The 12,500-nt window shown below is 39.6% G+C and overlaps 2 protein-coding genes across 3 annotated transcripts in view; both read left to right on the plus strand.

Annotated features, from left to right (window-relative positions):
* LOC138023847 (multiple PDZ domain protein-like) overlaps window positions 1-2,350 on the plus strand; it is a 45,447-nt gene extending 43,097 nt beyond the window's left edge. For both annotated transcript variants that reach the window (XM_068870931.1, XM_068870930.1), the window contains 4 exons: window positions 134-281; window positions 599-746; window positions 1,016-1,136; window positions 1,818-2,350. In XM_068870931.1, coding sequence (XP_068727032.1) covers window positions 134-281; window positions 599-746; window positions 1,016-1,136; window positions 1,818-2,088 — 688 coding nt within the window. In that variant the 3' untranslated portion in view covers window positions 2,089-2,350. The remainder of the gene's footprint in view (window positions 1-133; window positions 282-598; window positions 747-1,015; window positions 1,137-1,817) is intronic.
* A 1,639-nt stretch (window positions 2,351-3,989) lies between these two features.
* Window positions 3,990-11,866, plus strand: LOC138024536 (protein N-lysine methyltransferase METTL21D-like). The gene is made up of 5 exons (XM_068871757.1): window positions 3,990-4,266; window positions 4,965-5,075; window positions 6,571-6,643; window positions 8,326-8,445; window positions 8,987-11,866. The coding sequence occupies exons 1-5, from the start codon at window positions 4,019-4,021 to the stop codon at window positions 9,089-9,091; spliced, it is 657 nt and encodes a 218-aa protein (XP_068727858.1). The 5' UTR covers window positions 3,990-4,018; the 3' UTR covers window positions 9,092-11,866.
* Window positions 11,867-12,500: the final 634 nt, after the last annotated feature.

Genomic DNA, 12,500 nt, shown 5'->3' on the forward strand with positions numbered 1-12,500 from the left:
AGAGAGCAAATTATGCAATTCACTTTCAATAAATGCTGGTAGTTTCTTTGTAGATTGATTAGAAATTTACGGGTGTGTGGTAATGAAGCGAATAGTGTTTTCAACTTATGTGCAAATTCCTCCCCTCCTACAGAAACGATAAAGGAGTATTCGTCTCTGACGTGGTTAAAGGGGGTGTAGCAGAGGCCGATGGCCGCCTTCAGCCTGGTGATCAGATTCTCTCGGTCAATGGAGAGGATTTGAGGAATGCGACTCAGGAAATTGCCGCCGGCGTATTAAAGGTAATAGAACAATGACTCTTCACAGAAACATATACCACTTTCAAAAATGGCAACCACCTACACATTCTTTGATGTTTATGTTAATTAGACCTACTGCCCTCATTTTGAAACAAAATATTACACTGCATTACTTTACAAAACTTGAGCATTACCCTATACCCGATTTCACCCCAGCCTAAAACACACACCCCTACCCCCCACATGACGAAACGGAAAGGAGTGAGCTCGAAAGGCTGTTCAGTTCTTGTCGCTTTCGGAGTTTCACGTTGCTTCGGTCAGAGGCGTCTTCCTTTCTGACGAACGTTTTTTTTTTTCAGCGAACCAGCGGTCGTGTTACTTTTGAAATCGCTCGTCTGAAGCAAGGTACCAGTTCGCGACCGTCGTCAATGAGCAGTCTCCCCAACATACTTCCTGGAAACGGGTCCTTTAGCAGTATGGAGAACATTGCAGTCAATATTCCGCTTGGTAGGTTACGCGGCGAAAGACCGCTTCATTTGTTATACTGAGATCTCGTCTTTGCTTGTACAAAGACGCTCAATATGGTGTCTCTCTGAAAATGCTCTAAAATGAGTTCGAAGGAAACGTTTTGCAATGTTGTAGCCCTAGCTTTTGTCAAGTGTGTAAGGTTGATTTTGCTAGGGTGAAACATTGATTGGAGGTTTCAGCACAAATTCAATATATTTACGTTAATTTCGGTGTTATTTTCATTGCCATTTCGTTCCAATTAATTTTAGACTTAGAGCAACCGGAAGTAGGACCCAGTCCAGAAGAGTCTCCATCACTAAGTCGTCCTCCTGCAAATTCGGAGCAGGAAACCGACGAACTTGTTCAGTCAGACGAGGAAGGAGAAGAAACGTGAGTGGTCTTCATTAACCCCGTATTTTCTGGGATGTTCCTTGCGGGGTTCTTGTTTTAGCACAAGCCGGTTTGTCATTTTATTTGCACTGGGAAACCCTGGTAGATAATGGGAAAGTCTGAGACGGCGAGGAAGAAAAATTTCGAAGTTCGGAACCTGGAGTATCCAGCGTTCCAATCCCTGAGTCACGCTGCCTCGGCCTCCTGGATGACAGAGATGAGTTTATGAACTGGGTTGATATGTTAAATTGACTACAGTAAAGATTAGAAATTTTAAAGCTGACGTTTCGGGCGTTAGCCTTTGGTCAGAGTTTGGAAACGCTCGAAAGACACCTTTCAAATTTCTTTACGGTGATCAATTTAGCTTATCAACTCAGTTGATACTTTCACTTGCCTCCTGGATCGGTTGGAGATGGATAAATCCATTTTATTCTTTCCATATGAAATTGGAAAGCCTTCGTAACATCTTATATTTAGTTTTTTTCAATTAATAACCATCCCCCACCCCGGTCAGGAAAATGCCTCGTTCCCAGGGCCTTCCCCTTCGCTTTTGGATGGGGATTTAAGACAAATCTTCTGGCTCGAAAAGACCAGTTATTTTGAAAAGATCGGTGCATTACATGCAAAGTGTGCGTTTTGCAGTTTTCGTTGTTTTGATGCTCGTTTCTGGGTTTTTTGCAGACCTCTGGAAGCAAAATTTATCGAGCTAGAACGCGGCCCCGAAGGCCTGGGCTTTAGTATCGTGGGTGGTCATGGGAGTCCTCACGGTGACCTGCCTATCTACGTCAAAACTGTCTTCCCAACCGGCGCTGCGGCCCGAGACGGCCGGCTAAAGCGAGGCGATCAGATCATAGCAGTGAATGGAGAAAGCCTGGTGGGAGTAGCTCATGAAAGTGCAGTGGCTATGCTTAAACGAACGAAGGGAAAGATTATTCTTACAGTGCTTTCGTGACTTGTAATTCGTGTAGCTTGTCACGTAATCTTCTCGTTTTTAAGGCTTAAAATTTTGTGTAAATAATTTTTGTTTGACAGCAAGAAGTTTCGTTAAGAAATTACCTACAGTGCGTTTTCTCGCGTACCAGTTTAGGCCCTCTAGCATACCATAACTGGTTGTAAGTTGAGAAAAAGCCAGCGTTTAAAGCGTAAAAGAAACCATTAAAACCGAATTTTACAGTCAGGTGGAACCGAGTCTAATAAAGAGTCGCTTCATGTAATCCAGTATCACTTATTTTCACATGCGAGGAAATACCCAATTATTTCCCTAATTTGGAGATCCATTTTAATGAACCTCTTTAGCTTGTACGTTTTGTTTTCTCATTTCAGACCACGTTATGTTACTCCAGGGAAAAGTTTCTTTCAAATGTCTTCTTACACACGTGCATATGTGTGCAGAACTTGTGAAAAAACAATAGGAAAATTGGGAACATCACGTGGTCTGAAATGGGAAAACAGAACGTACAAGCCAAAGAGGTCCATTACTGAACTTCTCCTCTTCGCTTACGCCGAATTATTTTTTTCTCTTTTTTTGGGGGGGGGGGGGAGGTTTTAGGGTAGTTTGCATATTTGTGATGTGGACTCCGAAATAAATCTGTTTCCTTTTTGTCAAAATTGCGTGTTCCTGAATCTCTGTCTTAGTTCCCTCGTCTACTTTGATAGACACAGGTCAGGTCAAGTTGAATGTTGACAAATAATGACAGGAATTTTGAGCGTTTTTAACTTTCAATTGCTCGCTAATCGCTCAAATTGCGTAGTTTGCTCTCACAAATATCTTAGATGAGTGAATAAATAAATTAATGTGAATAAATGAATGAATAAATTAGATTATGGAACATTATGAGTGCCTACAAAACGTTCCGACAGTTGGCAAGAATTTTGGACCGTAAGGAGATCTTATTGAAGATTAGGTTGAGCCAACGTGAGCCAAACATTGTAAGGTATGTTAAGCCCTGATTCCAACATTGCTAACCAACGGCTCTATTGGCCAACATTGTTTGGCGGTAAGCGGAGTAGCCAACATCGCCAACCTATTATGATGTTGACCAGCATTGGTTGCACGTTTAGCCGAGTGTCCAACATCGCCAACAAAGGATGACATTAGCCGACATTGGTGGTACGTTATGCTGAGTTTCCAACATTCCCAACCTATAATAATGTTCCATATTCTAATCGAGTGCAAACATAAGAAATTCAACTGAAAAATTTAAAGATGGAGATCGTGCGACTTGTCTTCCTTATTTTTCTAGCTTCTGCAAGTTTGCCTTGGATGTCGACCATTTTTAAAATTATTTTCCCGTGGTTTCATTAATTCTTTCGGTTCGTGCCGAGTTGTCCCAGCTAACCGAGGTGAGGGCGAAATTACCACCAGGAACATCTACTGAACAGAATGACAAAGTGCAAAATAGTTTCCCTAGACACTGAAAATCGGCCTCCAGCGTAATGAGAGATACAAAAATGAAACTTGCCACCAAAACGTTTCTTTTGTCCGCAATCTTGTTTGCTGTTTTTCGTGGCCAGTCAAAAGATAGGCCATTAGCCATCCCGCTTAGGTGAGTTTCATGCAAAGGTGTTTTTAACCCTCCTAACCGGGTAACTCTGTCATCCGGGCACCCTCCCTTCATCTGAAAACAAACCCTATTCGTTTTTGGTGGCTTTTTTCACTCATAAAATTCTATAGCGTTTAGAGATTAAAAAATGGACTGTTTCGAAGACGTACTTCTTGAAGCGAGAAAACTGGGAAAAAAATTTTAGTGGTTAATTTCGGTGACCGGGTCAACCTCGTTCCCAGGGTCCATTGTCGTTGATGGAGGCAGAGAAGAGAGACCCTGGGAACGAAGTTCTGACCGGGTATGAAGTGCTGAGACTGGGTTGAAGTTTTATCCAAGATGGCGGACAGACTTGGAAATTTGACTGACCAGACGTTTGAAAGAGAAATCGAGTGCGAACACGGAACACTAAGAATTAAACAAGCAGAAGTGGGAGACGAAAGCTGCGTTGTTTGGGATGCTGCACTCGTGTTAGCAAAATATTTACAGAAAATGCACTTAAGCACCAAGGAAGGTCTGGCAAACAAATGTGTCATCGAGTTAGGAGCTGGTACTGGGGTAGTGGGATTATTTGCTGCAGCTTGTGGGTTCGTAAAACATTTCACAGCAACCATTTTTAATGTTATTTATAAACGTTTTATTATGGTTTAAATACCAGTCAGTGTAAAAAACATTATTCAGCTGCATTATTACAGATTGTAATACTGGGGTACTGGGGTAGTGGGATTATTTGCTGCAGCTTTTTTAATGTTATTTATAAACGTTTTATAATGGTTTAAATACCAGTCGGCATAAAAAACATTATTCAGCTGCATTATTACAGATTGTAGACCAGGGTAAACAACCTAAACCCTTAATTAATGCTAACTTAAAGCCTAAATTGATGTTTAGGCACGTCAGCTGTTGTTATTAATATGCCAATCAGAGATTTATTGGCCATCAAAACATAGGATTCTTTTGTTCCAGTGGGGGGGTCTAGGAGCCTCCCAGGGGGGAAAAAAATTTGGGGGAGCTAAAAAGTGCATTTCAGTGCATTAGAGCAAAAATTGACAAAATTTGACAAGTGGTCAGAACAAGTCTTGAACCCGATAACTCCAGATCTCAAGGCAAGCATCCTAACCGCTGGGCCACACTACCTCCTGTAAGAAAAAATTGGACCATCTCAAGAAATATTATCGACCTTTAGAGGTAGCAGTAAAAGGGAAGATAAGAGATTATAGAGTACATGTACCTTGCAGAGAAAGAGTTTGGCTGACGACAGTATCTACAATCTATTCTTGTTTAGAGCACATGTCTGCTGTACTGACTTGCCAGGGGTAGTGCCTTTGATTGAGTTAAACAGAGGTGTCAATCAACACATGATTATGGGTAGTTTCACTACAGCTTCCTTGAAATGGTAAGAACAGTGCGTTCCTTTGGGATGATCCGAAAAAGGATCATTGATGCAAGATCATGTGGATCATGGTACAGTATATCAAAGGAACCGATAAATCCATGCTGGGAAAGGATTCTTCGGTTCCTTTGATATGAGATATGTCCAGGTTTGACCCTAATTAGATGCACGTGGATTTCAATAAGCGTCACGAAGTGTCCCCTTGCTCTTCTAGCCAACTTCAACATCACTTGTGTCTCAGAATACAGACAATTTATGTTACAAAGTGTCCCCCAAATGCTGCTCTTTAAGTGAAGATTAACTGCTGCATTTACCCAAAGCTAAAAGTAACGCTAACCTTTACCCTTACCTTATTGTTGAAAATAGGTAGCAAATGCTTAGACTTAAAGGGACACTTTGTGTTGACATCAAAATTGGGCGTGCATCTAATTAGGGTCAAACCTGGACATAAGTGTTTGATATACCATGATCCAAGTGATCTTGGATCAGTGATCCTTTTTTGGATCATCCCAAAGGAACGAACCCTTGGTTCGTACTTTTAAAAGTGTTTGATGTACATGTAGAGTTCCAAAACAAGCTACATGTAGAAGTTTGCGGAACACAACTGAGGTGTAAGAGTTTGCTAGATGAAACTGAGAGAAATTCTATGTGTAGCTTGGTACAAATGAAAGTGCTCTGTGAGCATTAGACCTCTTAGTTTATATGTATTGTTAAAAAAAGAGCTTCAATCAACATTGATGTAATAGTAACTTAATACAAAGTTTATAGTTTAAGTTTGACATTTTCTGTTAGGAAAGAAAACGGTTTAATAGCAGCTCTATCTTTGCAGGGTGAAAGAGAAAGTCCCCCTCTTTCTTGCTCGCGCCACAAAAGGGCTTGTTATCATCGTAAGCTTACACAACAAGAATTCCCCTTTCCCTTCTGAGAAAGACGCTGATAGATTTTACTCTAAAATCATACCACAGACTGTATTTTACTTCTTAATGGTGAATCCCTGTGGTGTTAAAAAGCAAGACTGTTTATTGGGTGGATTTCCATTTTATGTTTAATTAATTAATATACAGAATTGCAAAATACAAAAACACAGGGACTGCAGAGGAGGACAGGTTTGTAGGGCTGTCGGCGTGCCTCTGTTTTTTTGCTTCATTGCCAACCTACAGGGCGTTAAATGACTATAGGCAATGCATTATGGCAGAATGATGACTTGAAACATTGGCTTGCTTGTCTTCAAAGATTGGCTCATTTGCCTTGTCACATCTTTTAGCCCTACTGCTTTGAAGTGCTCTTTGCAGTGCCTAAAACAAAAAGCTCTTTCCATGCTTTCTCAAGGAAGGGGATTCTGTGAATAAAATTTAATTTAATATATATCTTAATCTATACTCATATGGTAACTCAGCTTGGTATACAATAATTTTTTTTATTTGTGTGACAAGAAGGAAAGGCAAAATTAATAGCAGCTGTGTGCCACAGATTGGATGGTATTATCCATTAATTTTAGGGGCCAAGATGTGACTGCCTTTCAACCCTCGCCTGACCTCCTCTTGGTTGCCGATTGTATTTATTATGAAGAGGTGAGAAGACAATCCCCGCAAACCCCTCTCTTCCACCATAAAAGATAATCTCAAAATGGGAGGTTGCATGTTTCTCAAGGATAGGGTTTGCACACTTTTTAAAACAAGATAGTTGATACAGGTAGGAGTGGTGGTATTCTTCTGTGGTTTATTAAGGGCACAGGCAGGCCAAGATGACAATTTGAGTGTTAAAGTAATGTATGAAGGTTTGTTGGGGCATCTATCAGTCTTATAAAGAGGCTATTGTCTTGCACTCTGATAACATTGGGCTCTGAAACAGTGACTACTGGTAGTTTAATGTACAGACATGGATGGTATCATTCCTTTTGGCTTGTCCTCCTTTCCACTGTTGCCTCTCTGTCCTTTCAGCAAGCGTTGTATTGAAGTTCTAGCCCTTGCCTCCATGGTGTGCCAGATGTAGAAGAGTCTGCTACGAGCTTAGAAGGCCCATCAGGCTGGCGCTTATCTCCGGTTACTGTCAGTAGCATGAACTGACTAGGAGTATTTCTACTCCCCCTTAAATTGGATGCTAGTCCATCGCAGGGTTACCCCCAGCATTACATTCGGCGGTGCCCATTTATACACCAGGAAGGAGAGAGGCACCGTGAGTCTAGAGTAAAGTGTCTTGCCCAAGAACACAACGTCCCCGGCCAGTACCTGAACCCGGACTACTCGATCCGGAGTTGAGCACACTAACCACAAGGCCACTGTGCCTCTCACGTGCCAGATGTAAGCTTTTGGATAAATGTATGCCTTAGGCTTCACGAAATTCATGTAAAAGACATAAAATGTCACCTTAAGTAGGACTAAAGAGTGCAAATTTCATTGGAGAAGCTGCTCTATGGTGAAGACTGCCGCAGCTTTAAAAGACAAACAAAATAAAAATAACGTGAAATTGGCAGCATACATCTGCTAGCACTGTTGTGATGTTGTTAATTACATGTATAAGGGATACCAACTGTAGATACAATAATTACAATTTAAGCAGGGAAGTTGAATGGGTAATTTACATACTATCAGCCATTTGGATTTGCATGGCAATGGGGGAAACATCTGGTAGGAGGTTTTCCACTTGATTGAGTGATTCTTTAGACCTGCCGGTTATTTTCAGCCTTGATTGATTGGCTGAGATGCACAGAGTGATGGCATGGAAGCTGTCCTCAGTATAGATGGTCTCAGAAACGTTTAAATTTACTGTATGGCAGTTATGAACCCTGCATCATGATCTCCTGGGCGCGGCTGTTCGAAAGCCGATTAACTTAATCCAGAATTAGCGTAAACTTTTGTTTCATTTTTTCAACTTTTTGGTGAAAGTTTCTTTTGCTTATTTGTGTTTTGCAAGATTGACTTCTTCTTAAGTAAAGTTTTGCCGAATATCAGTGTTGAACAGCATTTGGGAGTAGAGAAATAAACTCCTCGGTTAGTTTTTAATTTGGCAGTGGCATTGATCAATTGGCTTTTGAACAACCGGGCCCTGATTATTAATGAAATAAAAATGTGCAATGTAATGGGTTATTATAACTAGTGTTAGTTGAAGAATGGTACCATGCAGATACATTGACTAGCAGGGTAGTAACTGAGAATTTACAGTGGACAACGCAAGCTGAACGCTGCATTTTTGTTGATGTTCAGCTCACACCATCATGAATTATTAATGAATTTTCTAATAATTTGTCCTTTAGTCCTTAGTTCCACTTGTGACAACGCTTTGTGATCTGAGTGATTTTCACACCACTGTACTCATAAGTTACGAAGAGAGGACAACAGGAAATAAACCTTTGGTGGAGAAAACATTTCATCAGGTACATATTGAGTGTACAGTATATTGATTTAATAAGTGGCTTTAAATACCTAGGGATGTAGCATAAGTTACAACTGGATTTAAACTTTGAACTGAAAACTGAGTTTCTCTTTCTCAATTTTTTGCTATCATTCCACAACAGTTCAGTCTTAAGAAGCTAAGTTATAAGAAAGTGTTAATAAAGCTAAGCTACTGTATTATAGTGCCATCAACTACTGGTATAATTTACAATATGATGGTCAATTATATTGCATTGGGTGGCAACTGAGCCTGTGTGCAACAAGCCTGAATCAAAAATGGCACAGATGACATTAAATATGATTGTATTTTATGTGTATTGGGTTTTTTTTTAAGATAGCTCATTGCAAAATGCACTATAAAATAATTAAATATTCAGTGCTGATTTCTTGGACTACAATGTATTGATTCGAATGAGCCTGTATGCATGTACTAACACAGCCAAATCTTTAAATAAAGATTTAATTTACGCTGCTACTGTAACATACCTAGCATTTTAACATTAATTTTGTCGCTATTTACAGCTTGTGAAAGAACACTTTACAGTGGAAGAAATCCCAGAGGACCAGCAAGATCCAGTGTACCATAGTCCAGATATTCATCTTTGGAGCCTCACAAGAAGATCGTAGCTTCTGGTGAATGTGCATGGTGATTTATTTGCAGCTGTTGCCTGATCTCTGTGTTTAGCCCCTTCATTTCCATGACCAAACTGTTCATTCTCCCAACAAGTACCATATATTTCTTTGTCAGGTAGTCATGAGAATTTGGTGTTATATCAAGATCACACCTCTTAATTAGGTTGAAAAAAGTTATTCTTCATTCTCAACCTGTCTGACTGATATTTCATTGAAATTTTGAGCAGAATTTACGTACCGATCCCTCCTGGGAGTCAAAGGATTGTAAGTAAGTGATTAAGTCAGGTGTATAATTATGTATTTGCATAAGGCATTCATTCTCAAGGCAGGGCTGTACATGTACCAAGAATGCATGAGCGAAAGGGAATTTAAGTGTAGATCTGATATTTAAGGAGAGTGTTATTTTTGCTGCAAAGTAGCAGTCAAAATGCCCTCAACTCATTGACACCACAACCGCCCTGGACTGTCCCCACTGATGAGTAAAATCATCTGGCGTTAGAGTAAAATCTATATGGCCCACTCTAGGAGTCAATGGCTTAATGGGGCCATTCAATAGGCAATTTACAGGTCACTTTTACACCCGAAATACAATTTTTGTTGCAGCAAATTTGCATCACATTTGAAACCCTTGTGACATTGGTTTAATGTAATATTATGCAATTTTTAGATGGAACTTTATCATGATAATGAAAATTGCATTAGGTTGCTGTGACAAAAAGCAGTAACAGGCCTTTAATGCCACTATAGCCTTTGTCTCTCTCAAAGCAAATCCAACTCATTTTTTTTTAAAAGGTAACTTTAATTATACCATGATATTATATAATATCTCAATACTAAATGAGTTCAAGGTATGTATTTTAAGTTACAGCCCTATGTTTTGTCCAGTCATTGAGGGACTTGTGTTAGTATGATCTTTACTTTTATTAACACAATGTAATGATAGTTATTTTTAAATATTATCTGCAATAGTTGGAATTTGAATCAAGCAAGAAAAACAACTTTCTGTTGTAACTAGGTGACATAACATTAATTATCTATCAATGTTCGACCAAAGATTAACGCATAATTATTATCAAACTTTGAACAAGTTAGCCAAAGATCTGCATTTTACCAACTGGAAGCCTACCATGTACAGTGGCTTTATCCGTCCAGCACTTAAAGAGAAGAAGTATAAAACATATTTGAATCTAAGGATGCATTCGATTGACCCTATTCTGGAATAAGAATACATGGAGTTGTAGTTAAAAACGGTATGTCTTGCATTTTGAAGCAACAAGGGTAATAAAGATACCTTTAAAATAGCATTTTAAAACGAAGGGTTTCTAACTTCTATTCCATGTATTCCTATTCCGGAATAGGGTCAATCGAATGGGCCCTAAGGATGCTGAGGGTCAACATCTGAATGCAAAAGATAATTATGTTATGGGAGTTCCTTCCATCTGATTTATATGTTCTTGTAGATTCACTTTGCTCTGTTCATGGTGTGCTTTCAAACCATATCCCCTCCCTCCCCTCTCACCTTTTAAAAAAAAATTATTTGTTTCTTCTACTGGGCCATTAGTTTGGTGTGATAGGTCCTTGGTTGGGGCTGGGTTGTGGGTAAGGCAATGTGATTCTTGTTGGAATGTGTTACACCTTCCTGGCTTCAAGTTGCCACCATCAGCCCTGGCTTCTTACATATACCTTAAGGACCATTCATCTCTGTACAACATTTCGCTTCACTAGATCTAGGACACAGCTCTGTTGTGTTTTGGGTTTGGCTTCATTGTTTCTGTTGTATATTATTTGTGCCCATTGTTTCCTAACCAGTCATGAGAGCTGTTGTAATAGCTGCATCCTGATGCAGTTACCTGAGCACCCAGTCTCACTTTGCAACAAACACATTAAATGGAGTAGATAATGGAAGGTACCCTTAATAACACATGTACATTTGTAGTAGAGGAGAAAAAATCATTTTTCATGGAACATTTTTTTGCACACCAATTTTTGTCTCCAAATGGATTGGATAAAACCTAAGGATACACAATTTTTCAAACTTTCTTTGCACATTCAGGGCAAATAATTTAAAGTGCTACTATGACCAAAAAATGAATTGTCATTTTACATTGGATTTCAAAACTGTGTTAACTATTAACACTATGTGATCTAAGTTTTAAGCCTTAAAAAAAGACACCTGTTTAATTTAACTGGGATTTTCTTATTTAATGGCCTGCCATTACTAACTTTATCGAGGACAAAAAGACACCTGTAAACTTTAACTGGAATTTTCGTATTTAATGGTCTGCCTTTACTAAGTTTATAATCTTGAGAGAACTGGATCACGGAGAAATAACATGCGACCAGGCGTACTTTTCTTTAGACATGCAGGGTACCAAAATGTACCTTTTCGCACCATGCCTAAAGAAAAGTACGTCTGATCGCAGGTTAAGGAGAACATAACATCAAAGACTCTCTAGTTCAAGAATGCAATGCATGTGAACGTGGCGGTATAAATATGCAGCATGGGAGTTTTAGCCTTTCAGACTTTTTAACTCTTCTTTTACATGTATAATGACCGGTCTATTTAAGAATTCGAAGAATTCGTAAATCACTTGCCTGCGGCTCGTGATTTACGAATTCTTCTCGTGCTCTACCACAGGCTCCCCAAGCTGAAAATACGTGGTGTATGCGACAGCTTGTGTATATAGAGAATTGTATGGGAAAATCACCGATCGTAAAAAAATTGTGTAAATAACTATCTCATTTGAAATAAAGTTTTCCTACCTCAAATGTGTGACGAACTTGTCTCTTGTGCCGAGTTTAGAGCCATTCTGACGACGTTGAGTGAAGTTATCCGGAAACGGTTACTAAAAGAATAGGAAGGCCGACCACTCCATCCATCGCTGGCCAGATCTCACTCCACAAATCGTTTTCTCCTCAACAGGAAAAGTCCCGAATCGCAATAAAAACAACAGTTCCATAAAGCCCAACAAATTTCACTCCAAATACAGGGATGCCAACCTCTGGATATCTAAAATCTGGAGATATTTTCCATCTGGCCTCCCCAACCCCCCCCCCCCTTCCCCCACGATTAACTCACCCATTCCCCCTTCCCCGAAAAAAAACAAACTCACCTACCCCTTCCCCTCCCCCCCCCCCCCCCAGCAGTCCTTCAGAATACAAGAATAATCTATTTTGAACAGGAAATTTTCGAGAAAACAGAGCACTTATGTCGATAATTTTTATTGGTTAAACGGAAAGACCTGATCAATCAATCGTTTATATGGCTGTGATAACAGACAGGGCTTTGTTTTGTTCAGAGATGAAGAAATTCATCAACAAACAATGAAACGAGTTTGAAAAAATCAATTTTTTTAACTTGGGGATACAATTTGAGCCTCCAATGGAGCAGTCTCCAGAGTTG

This window comes from Montipora capricornis, chromosome 11 (assembly GCF_036669925.1).
Source record: "Montipora capricornis isolate CH-2021 chromosome 11, ASM3666992v2, whole genome shotgun sequence".
Classification (NCBI taxonomy): Eukaryota; Metazoa; Cnidaria; class Anthozoa; order Scleractinia; family Acroporidae; genus Montipora; species Montipora capricornis.

Bases quoted from the DNA above. Each gene is read 5' to 3' on its own strand.
- LOC138024536 (XM_068871757.1), top strand. From the start codon at position 4,019: ATGGCGGACAGACTTGGAAATTTGACTGACCAGACGTTTGAAAGAGAA. The intron at 5,076-6,570 runs GTAAGAACAGTG...CATTAATTTTAG, and splicing joins ACTACAGCTTCCTTGAAATG to GGGCCAAGATGTGACTGCCT. The intron at 6,644-8,325 runs GTGAGAAGACAA...TTTGTCCTTTAG, and splicing joins ATTGTATTTATTATGAAGAG to TCCTTAGTTCCACTTGTGAC.